The sequence below is a fragment of the Diadema antillarum genome, unplaced genomic scaffold (genome assembly GCF_040938485.1).
Source record: "Diadema antillarum isolate AM-2024a unplaced genomic scaffold, OU_Dant_1.0 seq00000675_RagTag, whole genome shotgun sequence".
Taxonomy (NCBI): Eukaryota; Metazoa; Echinodermata; class Echinoidea; order Diadematoida; family Diadematidae; genus Diadema; species Diadema antillarum.
In genome coordinates this window covers 787,389-802,889 of record NW_027271581.1, presented here as the reverse complement: position 1 = coordinate 802,889, position 15,501 = coordinate 787,389, and the positions used below count along the sequence as shown (strand labels likewise).

Here is a 15,501-nt window from a genome sequence, read left to right as displayed (position 1 = left end):
GACCAAAAATTTCAGAATACTCTCAGAGACTCCAACTCTCCCGCTTTCGATGGGAGATCTCCCGTCGAAAGCCCATTTTTGCAAAATCTCCCATTCTCATGCTTGAGATATTTCTCCCGCCTGAAATGATTTCTTACTTATTGTCATTGTATGTTGAAAAAACAAGCCTTAGATAGCACGAGATAACATCTAGAACCCTAAAGCTGGACCCCAGCCACAAGGAACTTCGCGCACATCAAGTTGGAGTCTCCCGTTGAGGGGTTTCAGGCGGGATAATCTCCAGATCAGAAGGTGCTTGGAGTTGGAGTGTCTGTACTCTATGCAAATGAGTGAAAATGATATTTATGTTGCAGAATGAAGGGCCGAAATGAGAAACCAAAACAAATGAGGATGAGGTACAGAAGTTGTGACATAGGATAGGATACATGTATTAAGAGGACCGGGCATGTTTGGCATTATTGAGATGCTACACATTTGACTACAGCAGTAATTTCAGCATTTGTGGGTAGGCCTACAAAAAATACTCATGATATTGATCATTAATTGAAGGTCACATTATGTAAATCATCATTAATCAACACAAGATGCAAGGAGGTGTTTTTTAAAAGTCTCTGCTTCAATACAGATAAACTAAAATCAGATGTTCAAGCATAATTTAAAATGACTGTAACTTGAGACCAATTATAATTCATTGCATATAATTCTCTTCGGGATAAATCCATAATGCTCATGTGCGGCATGATTCAACAGTAATCTTTGGGAATATATCTATTCTCAACAGATAAGACCTGTGATTAATAATTACCAGCCCAGCGGTCCAAACATGGCACTTGTGGTTTGTAAGCGTCTGTATTATTTTGTAAACAACGATCAATCCAGGGTCCAAAGACAGTTCTAAAGATTTTGTATTAGGGAGCGTACACGGGAGCCCGCGAGATTCGTGAAAGCGTGAAGGTTTACCAGTCTGGTTGCGATTTCCCGCGAAAACATGATCAGCTGATATCGATCGCGTGCATACTAAATGTCCATTTAACAATCGTGTGGTTCACATCACACGTGTGCTATCGGGTGTCAGATCGAGTACTGCACCACCTGCTCTGCTCTGCCTTTACTAGATTCTAGTTACAGCAAAGTAGTAAACTGTTTAAATCTAGGCCTACATGATTTACAGTCGAATGCAATATTTGGGTTTGACATCTTGAAACTTGTCTCGTTTCTTTATCTGTCTGATTTCGCGGAGAATCAGGATCAGGGATCTGTGACAACAAGGACCAAGGCAATTCAAGCAAGGTAGATTTCTCCATCACGCTGTAACTTTGTAAGCAACATCGAGCCCGATCAGTTGACAACATTGAATCTCTTCTAACGTTACAGTGTTGTATTTCAACCTGCCTGACCAGAGATTGTGTTACAACCAAGCCACAGTATACGCTCACTCATCTGCAGCAAACCAGAACATTCATTTCTCATTCTAGCGGTAGAGAAGGAGTCCTGTTAATGGTTCCAAAAAAAATTGCATTCTACATTGTAACGCTAGATTCTCTACCATAACGACTAACGTTAGAGCCAGACGCCAAGGTGACCTCGAAGAAGAGCAGGACTCAGGAGGGGTTTCACTCAACGGAGACAACTTCAAACCATCTAAAGTTTTAAGTTTTAGGGTTCTACCACAGTATTCAATCTTGAATTTGCAACATGCCTGGTGAACTTTCTGCGTACGAGAAACGTCGATTGCAGAACATTGAAGAAAACAAGAAAGTGCTAGCATCTCTCGGCATCTTGAAACCGGTAAACACCTGCTTGGTTAATCCTGCACAATTACATGTGTATCTTCTTCATTTTTTTTCCAGCTGTTCAGTTAATATCATAGACTACATTCCTGAAGTAATTTTCACGAGAAGGGGAAATAGTATACATGTAGAAGTCTATATAACACGTTAACAGATCTTAGAACTTGCGAGTCGTAAGGTCCAAAATTTGTTTTGATTTGTTTTTGTAATTGTATTGTTTTGAGTTGTTTTGTTTGTTGTTGTTTTTTGTGTGTGTGTGTCCACACCACAGCTAGATTCAAATTATCACCGACTTAGAGAATTAGCCCATAGGCCCTACTGGACAGTAACATAAATTGTAAATTAGAGTGTGTAGATCTAATGTTACAATTCTCCAGCAAGTAATTTCTATGTTGAAGATTCCTTTGCCGAACAATAGGGATTTTTTGATATCACCTCCTGGGCATGGACGTCGAGGTAATGACGTCATTTTAAAATTAAAGGCACTGCGCATGCTCCAAGTTCTCCAGCACATCCAATGCCAGAATCATGGGCACGTCGCGTCAATTCCAAGGATGTCGCGTCTTTTACTACTAGCCACTTAGATTCAGGATGTGAGTGATGTCATCGCTTACCGCACCAATTGCCAGCCCACGGAAGGGAACGAGGCCATGTATGACATGATTATGGTTCTAATACGTCGTGAACAGCGTGCACTGAAAATTGAAAAGGGTGATTAAACATTGCGGACGTTATGAGTGGACTGCAGCAATTTGGAACCGCTCTTGTATGAGAAAGGCATCCATGGATCCACACAATCGAACAGTCCCCAATGTGTAATGTAGATCTAGACACATAGCAGACAGTATACTATCCAAAGTGGATATTTTCATGCGACTAATTTTTTCGCGCTTGGCTGGGTAAGATAGAAAAGTTTCGCGTGTTGTTAATTCCATGGAATCAAGACATCACGCATGAGAACATATGGCAAGCAAAAATATTTGCCTGCTTTTATTTTCGTGCTAGTTTCTGGTTACGCGAAATGTGCGAAAATTTTAACACTACGAAAATTTCCACTTTTACAGTAGACTAGATGAGTTCTAATGTTTTGACCGGAGATTCGCCAAAGATGGAAGGTCCAGGTGCATATTGACCCTACGGCACCATTGAGGACAATGCTTGTTTGGGGGGGGGGGGGGGGGGGGGGGCATGGAATGTTTGCAGTTGGAGGAGGGTTAGGGGACCTCTTGTCTTTTCCTAGGAGCAATTGTGAGGGTCAATATTGTCCCTCCACACTACTCCATCCCCGCTTCCATCCATGGGAAACTCTCTAGGTGGGAGACTGGGGGGAGTCATGGCTATCTGTATGGGTTGTCCTTTTTAATTTTATGCTCCAATCTCTTCAATTCTTTTGTTTTGTTTTGTTAAGCTCTGGCTAGCCTCTAGCCAAGGAGTGTGTGTGTGTGGGGGGGGGGGGGGGGGGGAAGGGGCTGTTCAGATTCATCGCACATAGACAATATGTGACCGTGCACCTCAAAACGAACATAAAGTCGCACACACTGATTTTGCGTGAGGACTGAAAATAAATGAAATGGGTCAACCTAGCCGAACTTGACTTTTTCATATTTTCTGAATGAGCGGGTCTTCTTTTACATTATACTAAAATTTGGTATCATAAAACGGGCAGGAAAGTGTGTTTTTTTAGCAGTTTATCTCGAACATTTTTGGTAGAATAGTGTGACTAGGTGTGTCTTTAGAATCCCTTTTTCATTTCTGAAAAAAATTGTCCACACTCTTCAATTTCAACTCTAATAACTTTTGAAAGGATGGTGCTACTGCTTTGAAAGTTGGCATTAATTATGGACAGAATGTGTTTATGAGGCATGCTTAATTTCAGTTTAATCTGACAATCTCTTCATTGTTGTTACTCTGGTGGTTTACTTCCTGATTTTTGTCCCATTCATCGCACAGCCAGCACGGTTTGGTAAAGATTAAGCGCTTGAATAGACACTGTACTTCAGAGCCTCTTTTCTCAGTTCACACTTTTCCTGAGTTTGTGCTTTCTTTCCAATATTTAGATACATTGTAGGTTAGGAGAGTCCATTTGATTTGAGTTATACATCATTTTAAAGCTTAAAGTCTGCTCTTTCAGAATATGGTCTTACATTATTTGTAACTAAAAATTCATGTCTGGCGACTTTTTGTTTGTTTTGAGGTGCAGGGTCACATACAGACCTAGGCCCCTGGAATCTATATCTTATTCATTTAAACTAAATTTGCTTACTAGTAATTTATGCTTGATTTGATCTTTCTTCCTTTGTCATATCATCAAACAAAAGTTCATCCAGCCAAAGAAGAAGACCAGTGTACAAGGACTCAAGAGGAAGCGAGCTCCCTCCTCAACTCCGCAAACACCAAAGACACCGAGATCAGCTGATGCGGGACCGAATGGAGGCAGCGCATACTCTGATTATGGGCGCAGACAGTCTCGTCGCCTGCAAGGAAGGGTACGAATCCATTGATGGCAATATTAGTGATGATGACATTGTTTGATTTTTTTTCACAGATGGTGAAGATGGTACTGTATCTTGCTGTCAATGTACATGTAGCTCTTTATACACTGTAAGTCTTGAAATTCTGAAAGGAGCCGTTTAATTTCTGTTAAAGTGTTATGTGGCGAAAGACAGAGCATAGTAAACATTCTTTATGATACTATAGTTGAGTAAGTTTCCACATCCTGTGCCTTTAGAATATCATTTTACAATGAAAAGGCCTTGTTTAGAGAGAAAAAGAAAAAAATCTGAGTTTGCAAGTCTCCTTTTGCAGTAGAGAAGTTTCAGGGAAGTACATGTATTCTTGCACAATCTGACCACACAATTTTGGTTAAAATTGAAAAAAAAAAAAAATGTGTATGAATTTGCATTCATTTTAAAAGTAAATTTTGATAGTAAGAGCCATATCGTGGAGCCAACCATTTTGGGAATAAGGTGCATAAAGTGAATACTTTCAAGTTGCTTTGTAGTGCAAAAAGAATGATCTGTAAACATTCAAATATATGATTTGTAAAAGTTGCTGTCATGAAGATTTAAAAGAATGCAATATTTGCTTACAAATCTCCATAGCAACCACCAGAGGCCGGTGAGCTAGACTTTGATGCCTTGGACAATGTGGACCAGGACGCAGACTACAAGCCTGTGAAGAGGGTTCCGAGAGAGAACGTCTTTGGAGCAATTCCAGGCATTGAGATTGGCACTACGTGGGAGATGAGAATAGACTGCTCCAAGGACGGCGTCCATCGCCCGACCGTCTCCGGTATCCATGGCAATGACGAAGGATGCTACTCTGTTGCACTCTCTGGTGGATATGAAGATGATCTGGACATGGGCGAATGTTTCACCTTCACAGGACAAGGTTTTTAATCCTCGGATTTTGCTGATATTGGAATTTATTGGCTTGAATTCATGAAGGTGGTACAATCTTGTCCATTAACCGTGGACAAAGACCGTAGTTTATTATGGGGTGCCAAGTGTCGCATGGCCTATTTCGTTACGAAATCAGTCATTTCGTCGACGAAATGATCATCTCGTACCGAAATGGCGACATTTCATAACGAAATGAATATTTCGTCATTAATTTCGTCAACAAAATGATTAATCTCGTGACTGATTTCGTAATGAAATAGGCCATGCAACACTTGGCACCCCATAAAAAACTACCGTCTTTTTCCATGGTTTAAACCATGGACAAGATTGTACCACCTTTGCGAGTTCGGGCCATTGGGTTTTGTATTTGATTCTTCGTTAAAATGTGTACGTATATATTGTATATGAATCAAGATGGAAATTATTACAGAGTATATGCATCAATTTATGATGTACAGTAAGAATGGTTAATGATAAGAGCAATTCATTGGTTTCTGTATCTTCTGCTCATACCGTGAATGAAGAAAAAAGTTATCCTTGTGCTCGTAGGGAATACAAAGCAGTATTTGGTGCACAGTAGTTATGGGGAAAAAGCAAAGCAATACACCAAGGTCCAAGAAGGGCTGCATTCAGCTACAGTGTAGGTTTTGATTTGTTTGCAGCTGTTTTGACAGATGAGGTAAAGAGAACATGTTCAAGGTGACGTGCTTGTAGAGAAATATAAGAAAAAAAACATAGGAAAGAGGGCCTACGTGCCCTGGGACTAGGGTACATTAACCCATTGAGGACAGGCTGATTTTGCCACGACATGCATTTCCCATAGGCCCATGCCCGAGTGTACTCGTACTCTGGACTCATCCTCAACGGGTTAATAAACGTGAATGAGCTGCTAAGTTTACGACTAGTTCTTGGAGGGACTACTGAATACTGATTAAATGGCTGTAGTTACAGTTATTTAAGTGCTTGGACATGTAAAGGAAGTGTAGGTGTTAATGCGATGCACTTCTTACCGGAACAGGTGGGCGAGACCTGAGAGGTACCAAAAACAACCCAAAGAACCTGAGGACAGCACCCCAGTCCAAGGACCAAACACTGGAAAGAGGTATGTTTTATACTAATAATAATCCATAATGGATGGTAGAAACCGGCACAATGTGTACAATTTGCAAAGCTTGGTTCCTTCAAAGAAAGATTGCATGTACACTGTATATATTACACTCAATGTTAATAGCTAATTGCTACAGTGTACATGTGCCTGTGATCATAATCTGGCTATTGAGTTGAAAGGAACTTAATACTTTATTACGTCTTATGAATTGTTTTATGTAACTGTGGAAGGAGCAGTGAATGCTTGTTACCTTTTTAAACTAATGGACTAATGGCTTTAATTCAGACTTGGAAACAAATTCTTTTCTTACTTTTCAGATGTTGACATTTTCTCCCATTTCCCTGCGGTATTTATGAATTGGCATTTCACAGCAGAACTGGGTTGCCTGCCTCAATATGCATTTTCACTCCTTCCAACACTGCACTGTTGATGTTGAGATTTCTCATGTACCGGTAGTATAGTTAAAGAAGCTTGAATTCTGAAGATGTTTTGAATGCACTGGAGACACCCATTTCTTCCCCCCCCCCCCCCAAACTAAAGGAAACCTGGCTCTGAGCAAGAACGTGGAGACACGCAATCCTGTGCGAGTGATTCGTGGCTACAAGTCAGACAGCCCATATGCACCGGAGTATGGCTACCGATACGATGGTAAAAGCAATCACAAAGACTGCTACAAAAACCACAGAGACTCCAACTCTCCCGCTTTCGACGGGAGATCTCCCGCCAAAAGCCCACTTTTGCAAAATCTCCCGTTCTCTCGTTTGAGATTTAATTTCTCCTGTTCTGGCTCTGTGTCTCCCGTTTGAAATGATTTCTTACTTTTTGTCTTCGTATATTGAAAAATAAGCCTTTAAATAGCACGAGAGAGCATCAAGAACCCTAATTATTAGAGCTTCTAGGGCCCAAGCGGGCCCTGGACCCCGGCCGCAAGGAACTTTGCGCTCGTGATATGCGCTTTGCGCACATTAAGTTGGAGTCTCCCATTTGCTAGGGGTTTCAGGCGGGAGAATCTCCATATTAGAAGGTGCTTAGGGGTTGGAGTCTCTGCTACCATGACTTTTTCCTGTATTCTTACTGTGGGTTTTTTTCTCCAAAAAAAAAAGAGAAATAGGCCTGGTTTTCCCCAAATTGTATATCTACACATGTCTATTGCTGGACTGCTTTTCCATCAAGATAGGTCTTTTTCAGTCCTCAGAGTACTGCATTGCTCTTTACACGGTTGACATCCCTGCAACCAAGTGTTGATGTGGTTGAACACACCAGTTATGCCTAGATCAAATTATCCTTAAAAGCACTCAATCCTTAGTGATTACTCAAGGAATGAATGAATGAAAACTATATTTATTTTAGTCACTAAAATAGTGTTCAAATACTCTTTCACGATCACCTGAATTAGAAGTTGAACCTATCAGAATGGAATGAAAAGTTTGTGCTTGTATGAATCTGTCACATTATATGCATGAGTACATGTAGATGCCGATGAAAACTACTGTTACTGGGATTAAAGTAGGGGAGGGGTAGGGTGATTGAGTGTATTTTAGCTATTTTGTTTCAAAATGGGAGACAGTGTGTAAGCCCACTATAATGCCACAGTGAAAACAGAAATCATTTCTATATAATAGTAGTCTTCTCCGAGGAGAATAAGGGCAGGATTCTATTGTGATTTGTGCTATCTGCACATTAACCTCATCAGACACATGTACTTTCATCATCAGGTCAGTCTTAAATGTAAAAATGCTACATCTCAACACAAAAAACAAAACAAAACAAAACAAATCTCTAATTATGGACAATGTCCTGAAAACATTTATTATGTCAATGAGCAGAAATGTAGAAATTCCAAGTGATGTCTTGACTGAGCATGACTCTGTGATTAAATTTCATTCTTCTCATTCTGCCCAGGTCTGTACACAGTCGAAAAGTTCTGGTTCACGACAGGCCTCTCCGGCTATGGCGTCTACAAGTTTGCCTTCAAGCGCTGCCCTGATCAGGGCACCCCACCCTGGGAGATGGATGAGGGAGTGGAGGGCAAGGGAGAAGAAGAGGAGGCTGCAGAGGGGAGCGAGAGAGGGGCGGAGGAGTGCTCCTCCGACAGTGGATTCACAGAGCATTCAGAGAGGGACCAGGAGAAGGTAGGAAAGATGAAATCTTTTTCTTCCTTTTCATAACCTCTTCGTACAAGATTTTCTGAAACAAAAACAAACAAAAAATCCCTTCATGTGCTACGTACTGTGTTTAATATCATTTCATTGCTACATATGCTAATCCAGTGAATTGAAGTCCACCTACATATAGGTTGTACTTGTTTGTGCCTACACCAGAAAATGGGCAAATAATGCATATCCCTTGTGGTTTGCCCGAGGTGACTAGCAGTATTCAGCAGATGATAACAACCAGGTACATTGTGACAAAGAAAGAAGATCACTGTACTTGGCAGTTATTGATAGATGCACTTGCTTTCACATGAAAGGTGTCTATTAGGCATGAATTGTGAAGAATAATTGTTAAAAGTTATATGAACCTAATTTCGGATGATTAGCTGATATCAGTTTATAATGACAAGTTTGTGTAACATTGGCTGTCTTCTCTTTATGTTTCTTTGTATAAATCCACCAGAAAGATTTTGCTTATGCGAGGCATAAATTTGTTTCTCTGTTCCTATGTGTTGCCAGGCTGAAGAGGACAAGAGTAGTGATACAGCCGAGGAGACCAGTGAGCTGTCTCCAGCCAGCAGTCCCAGTGGTGCCCTCTGATTGGTTGATTGCTTGTGATGTCACGCCTGAACCACTATTTGAATGCCACATTTGGAAAGTGGAGGGTCTGCACTCTTGTACAGGACAATAAAGGTGATGGGCAGAATTTATGTGGAAATTTGTGATGAACTTAGCAAACATGTGGTGCTGCATTTTTTTCTTTTTTTTTTCTTTTTTTTTGTCCTGAGGTTATCAGTAATGTGTATCTTATGTGTTTAATGATGTACATGTACATTGTTATGCGGTCACTCATCATGGGTCCATCTTATCACTGCTAAGCACAAAGACTTACCAGAGCCGCATACTAAATATACCTTGTCCAAAGTCTTGTGAAATATAGATGGAAAAATCTGTTCTTTCAGAGGAGTTTTATATTTTTTTACTTTGACGGTTCTCTGACGAAACAGACAGAAATCTCTCATAGAAATCGCTGTTGGAGGATGCTTAACCACTGTCCCTAAGGACATTAAGATTTTGTTTATGATATCTAATCCACAGCTCGATTGGCAAATGTGAACTTGAATAGTGAAATTATCATCTGATAAATGGGTAGAGTGCACTCACCAGCTGTTTGAAATAAAAAAAAATTGGGCGGAATATTCAAGGAAAAAGAAACAGCAAGCTACCTGCTGATCTGCACACTAATAATGCGCTATTACCATGAAACTGATCATCCTGGAATGCATCCGTTGAGCCAATCTCATTGGTTTCTGTGGGTAGAGCATCCCCCGTACAGTATCGGGTATGAGAGCCTTCAGTCTGTTTAGGAATGGGATTCCGTGCAGCGACGTGTCTCTGCGGAACACATCCCCGACAATGAAATACAGATTGACTTTTCAGGCTATGTGAAATACTGCTGATCAGCACATTGTCACTGAATTGTATCTGGGCAATTACCGCCCCCACCCCCACCCCCCCCCCCCCCCCCCCCCAGGTAATTGCCCACCAGGAAATTGCCTTAGACCCTGTGCGCAGTAGTCCTGGAGTGAACTGGCTCCCTTCCCCCACAGCCAAGGGTCCTAGAGGTCATTGACCTTGATTCCATTCCTCCTCTTCACTATGGATATCCCAGTCTCCTTCTAGACTGCTCTCCCAGCCTTCTCTTCTGTACCATTCCTTAATCCAACTTTACCTCTGGTAAACCCGTTGCTCTGTTAACACCCATTACTGTATATGCCATATATCACGTTAAGCAAGTCCTAATTTTTTGCAAATTGTGACTTCCCGACAATTTCGCAAGTGGTTAAATTTGTGATTGTGGAGTATAGCACTGAACAGAGAAATGTATGCGTGCATATCACATTCATGCCAGGATCAGAGTCCATATTTTCGCATGTTCTTCAGTTCACATATAGCACCTTCCTCGCAAAATTTGTGAAAAATAAAGATCTTGCAAAATATTTGCCATATAAATACAGTACCCTATTGGGTTTGAATGACTCATTCTAAGCATCCTGAAGTATTCAAACACAACTCTCAAAGACTGTTATGGATGGCAGGCACAACATATTTGAAGTTTACAGTGCTATTGATGGCAGTGCATGGTAGTCTATTGTACTTGTCAGTGATTATATGGACCACTCAGATCACGGCCGTAATCTGGCAGAACTGCGTATCTCCTTTAACACATTACGCCAGAAATCGGGTTTAAAGATTCAATGTTACACCTTTCTAAACTGAGATACGATGAGTTGCATTTTTCCTCTTTTCTCGGTCATAATTGGTCTAAAGAATTTATTTCCAGCAAAAAAATGACAATTTGACCTTTTTAAGTAGTAAAAATTACCAATTTAAAAAACTTACGCAGTTCTGCCAGATTAATCGTCGCCAAATTTTTGCGATCGTAATCTGGCAGAACTGCGTATCTCTGGTCACGTGCCCGGGTTGATCAGCCAGAACTGCGTAAGTTTTTGGCCATGCGGGGGGTTTTTCAGGCAGAACTGCGTATCTCTAGGAGATACGCAGTTCTGCCTGATAAGCACGTGTTTCATCAGGCAGAACTACGTATCTCTTTTCGTCGTCAACCACGTGCTTATCAGCCAGAACTGCGTATCTCCTAGAGATACGCAGTTCTGGCTGATAAACACGTGGTTTATCAACCAGAACTACGTATCTCGGTCTATTTTCTGCGGGTTGTCTATCGTATTTTACCATCCACCCTCTTACTATTCAGCGGATGCAGTGTCAAAACAATGAATATTTTAGATCGAGTACAATGTTTTTGAAATATTTGTATTGTATAAAGTCATCATTATTGATTCACATTTAATTTCATTTTATCCATTCATTTGTATGTGGAAAATAACTTGCTTTCCCCAAATGTTGTCAGTCTGTTTCATGTTTCAGTATTATTTAGCGGCACAAGAAGTACTGCTACATCAAAAGCCTGGCTGCTGCTTGGGTTATTGTCGATCTCATGAAGCATTGCATTTGGATTAAGAATAATATTAGACTAGGTTCTAGATGTTAAGCTATATTGTTCATCAAGACTACAGGTACTACACTGTAGACCGTCTAGACCGTAGTCTATTCAGGCCTAACGATACACTAGACATCCAGAGACTAGTAGAGCGGTACGTAGGAATCTGCACACGATAGGCCTACTGATCTCATCATTATCCTAGTATTCCTACTCTATGCCCAAAGTAAGAGTAAGCCTAGACCCTTTTGGCTGAAGGCCTAAACTCTATTTAAACTAAAGAATACTAGGAGCTAGGCCTGACTAAAAGTTTATTTACAGCTTTATTAGAAAATAAAAAAATAGACCCTAGTTCTCGTTTGTGTCGACTCCTACTTTAGGCCTTATTGTCACTACAGTACTAACGTTTCAGGGTAGTAGCGTTCTAACCGTTACTATCTACGCAGGCCTATTAAAAACGAACGAGAACTCTCGAACTCTGTCTACTCGATTGTCTAGGTCTATGTAACATCCAGACGTCTATTTTGAGGCGTCATTATAACAGACTAGTAGATCAATGAAAATTAGTTTCTAGATTTTCTAGTCTAGACTCTAGATCTAAACTCTATATCCAGGTAGGGGCTAAATCTCCAGCTAGACTGTTTATTGGGGATCTAGGCCTAGAAGGTACTAATGTTATAGTAGATCTAAGAACAACGTAAAGCCTAACCGGCCTATCTATAATGACTAACGGTAAGTCTATGGTAGCCTATAATGTCTAGTAGTAGTAATGTATAGTCTAGAACACAAATCTAAATCTAAGTTTCAGATCTATTTCTAGGGCTAAATGTTTATAATTTAGCGTTTAACCTGTAGATTCTAGATTCTTCATATTACAGACTTCGAGAATGTCTGGCCGAATCAAATCTAGACAAATAGAAAACTGAGTAAAGACAGAATAACCGGCGATTCAGCCTAAGTTAAGTAACGGTAGGCCCCAGTAGTCTAGTAGGCCCCTACTGCACAACTCTACTGAGAGTACCGGTACGGTACCTGCATTAAAAAGTAAACTGTAAAAGTGTTAGTATTGGTCAATTTCTGACGTCTGTAGGATTGGATCGAAAATGCCATCGTTATGGACGGTATCCCAGATATTCATTAAACTTCTCGAGATCAATCCCATAGATCCAAGCCCACTAACCGCTTATTACAATGAAAAACAAAATAAGAAGCTATGGTCAATGGATTACAGATATTGTTGTTCGCGTGACCTACGCTACCGCACAGTACATTGATTTCACGTACATTAACAATGGACAAGTGCTGCAGCAGTATTAAGTAGGCCTAGGCCTCAAGTTGACTGGAGCGTGATGTCAGACAAGATGCAAACTATAACGTTTGTTAGATCTAGAAATGCTCTAGGCTTAAAAGACACTAGATTGTAGCAAAACTTATTAGTAAGGCATACCGCATATTGACCTGTTTTGAAGCCTGCCAGTCTATGAAGGGAAAGAAAGTGGCAATTTCCCCCAAGAGTAACGAGGATTATTGCTTTAGCGTGACTGTCGTCGTGTACAATACACGTAGCCGTACGACGTGTCTAGCTAGCTAGCTAGCTAGCTAGGCACTGCTAGCCTGAACGCGCAGCGCGTTCGTCACTACCAAGGTCGCGCACGCGCGTGTTAAGATATACCATGTCCGTGCGGGATGCAGGAACAACTTGGTCCAAGCGTTGTCGTAAGTCGACTTACGCAGTTCTGCCTGATAAACATCGGAAAATTCATTTCGAATCTCGACTTACGCAGTTCTGCCAGATTAATCGCCCTCTCTCCTTAGGAATTTTGCCAAAATCACTTTCTAAAAATAACTTTCTGTACCGATTCACAACTTATTTTTTGGCCCACTTGAAAGAGCATGAGAAAAAACACACAAAACACTCAAAACCTGAAAATCGACCAAAATCGACTTAGGGAGTTCTGCCAGATTACGGCCGATCAGTGCTTGCTGATCGATTTTTGATCGTTTGTTTACCGTGTAAACCCTTGTATTTTTCGCTGTTTGCAGTCAATGCCTTACTGTCACTCTTGAATATGCAAAACATAAATGTAGTCATTGTACCCTGTGAGAAATTGATTACATCCAAATGATGAAGAGTGAGATGATTTAGTTTCATTTTATTAAGGTATGCTCTTAGATGAAAATATTTAGTGAAATCTTGCTTTTGACAGCTATCATCAAGGCAACAAAAAGGTGGGGGTATTTTCAAAACAACACCAGTGCTTTCTTCTATGATTGCATGCTGTATTTTTTTTAAAGAAGCATTCTGACAGACCTCCCAACACTCTGAATTTGGAGGAAAAAATCTGTATCTCGACCATTTGCAGCTCTTGTTTCAATGGGACTTTCTCATTTTTCCAAATAATTTTACTCCAGACGCCTATGGGAACTGTTTTTTATGCCTCCGCCACGAAGTGGTGCCGGAGGCATTATGTTTTCGGGTTGTCCGTCCGTCCGTCCTTCCGTCCGTCCGTAATGAATTTTGTGGACAAGGTAACTATCAAAACCTCTTGAGGTATCCTAGTGAAACTTGGCATGTATATGTATTAGGGGGTGAAGTTGTGCCTATCAACTTTTGGGTGCACATGCTCAAGGTCAAAGGTCAAAAGGTCAAGGTCAAATACCTAAAATGTCACTATTTCCACCATATCTATTGAATGCCAGAAGAGATTTTCTTGAAACTTAGTGTATACATGTATTACCCAATTAAGATTCTCAGGTGAAAGTTTGGGTCATGAGGTCAAAGGTCAAAGGTCAAAAGGTCAGGGTCAAATACATAAAATTTCACTATTTCCACCATATCTATTGAATGCCTGAAGATATTTTCTTGAAACTTAGTGTATACATGTATTACCCAATTAAGATTCTCTGGTGAAAGTTTGGGTCATGAGGTCAAAGTTCAAAGGTCAAAAGGTCAAGTAAAAATATTAAAACTTCTTTGTTTTCTCCGTACCTTGGAAAATTGTTCAAGGTATCTTCATGGAACATAGTATATACATGTACTGACTGGAAGTGATTATCTAGAGAATGTAGGGTTCATGGGGTCAAAGGTCAGGGGGTCAAAGGTCAAGTGCAACACTTCAAAATTTTGCTATTTCCCTCATATTTATGCAATGCCAGCAGGGGTTTTTTTTTTTTACACTTGGTGTATGCATGTGTAACCTAATAGAAATTCTATGGAAAGTTTTTTTTTCTTCTTTTTTTTTTGCCTCAAAGGTCAAAAGGTCAAAGATCAAGTGAAAGTGCTGAACTTTTTCCTCCATATCTCGGAAGTGGCTCATGTTATCTTGAAACTAAGTACATATTATGCATGTTCTACCTGAAAGTGATTATCTTATGAATTTTAGGGTCAAAGGCCAGATGAAAATGGTAACAATTTACTATTCAATTCAGAAATTGCACTTTTTCTCCATACCGGTACCTTGAAAATTACTCAATGCATAAATGTATGAATGGGTCAAAGTCAAGTTAAAGTCCTTAAATCCCCAAATACATGCTCTCCTATTCATCCAATTAAACCTCAGTCAAGGAAGGTGAACATCGAACACATTTGTGACAAACTTGTCATTTCAATATTTTGCCAATTTTGTGAAAATGTAATCACACATTGTCCACATGTACTATCTAGACCTATTGGGAAAATCATGCATTATGGCGGAGGCATACCAGTTGCCGAAGCGACATTTCTAGTTCTTTCCTACTTTTTAAGCCAAATTATCCCTGTTTTTCAGTTAGAAAGGGTGGGAGGTCTGATTCTCATGAATACTATTATTCATTGTCAGAGAAGTATGTTTTTCTCAAGTTTGCCAAATTTGATGTCTAGTTAGTGGAACACCATGTGTATAAAGCAAGGTAAGTCATTTGCAAATAAATTTCTATTTGATTTTAGTGTCTGACGTGAGGATGAATTTTTGTCACTGCAACTTTTACAACTGTTCCAAAGTGCTTTCTTGTTGATGTAACTACAGTTCATCGTGACTTCAATTATTATGTG

The 15,501-nt window shown here is 40.2% G+C and overlaps 1 protein-coding gene across 1 annotated transcript; it reads left to right on the top strand.

Annotated features, from left to right (window-relative positions):
* Positions 1-1,567: 1,567 nt before the first annotated feature.
* Positions 1,568-13,777, top strand: LOC139737016 (uncharacterized). The gene is made up of 8 exons (XM_071647691.1): positions 1,568-1,788; positions 4,109-4,276; positions 4,892-5,180; positions 6,210-6,293; positions 6,840-6,947; positions 8,202-8,431; positions 8,972-9,041; positions 13,770-13,777. The coding sequence occupies exons 1-8, from the start codon at positions 1,696-1,698 to the stop codon at positions 13,775-13,777; spliced, it is 1,050 nt and encodes a 349-aa protein (XP_071503792.1). The 5' UTR covers positions 1,568-1,695.
* Positions 13,778-15,501: the final 1,724 nt, after the last annotated feature.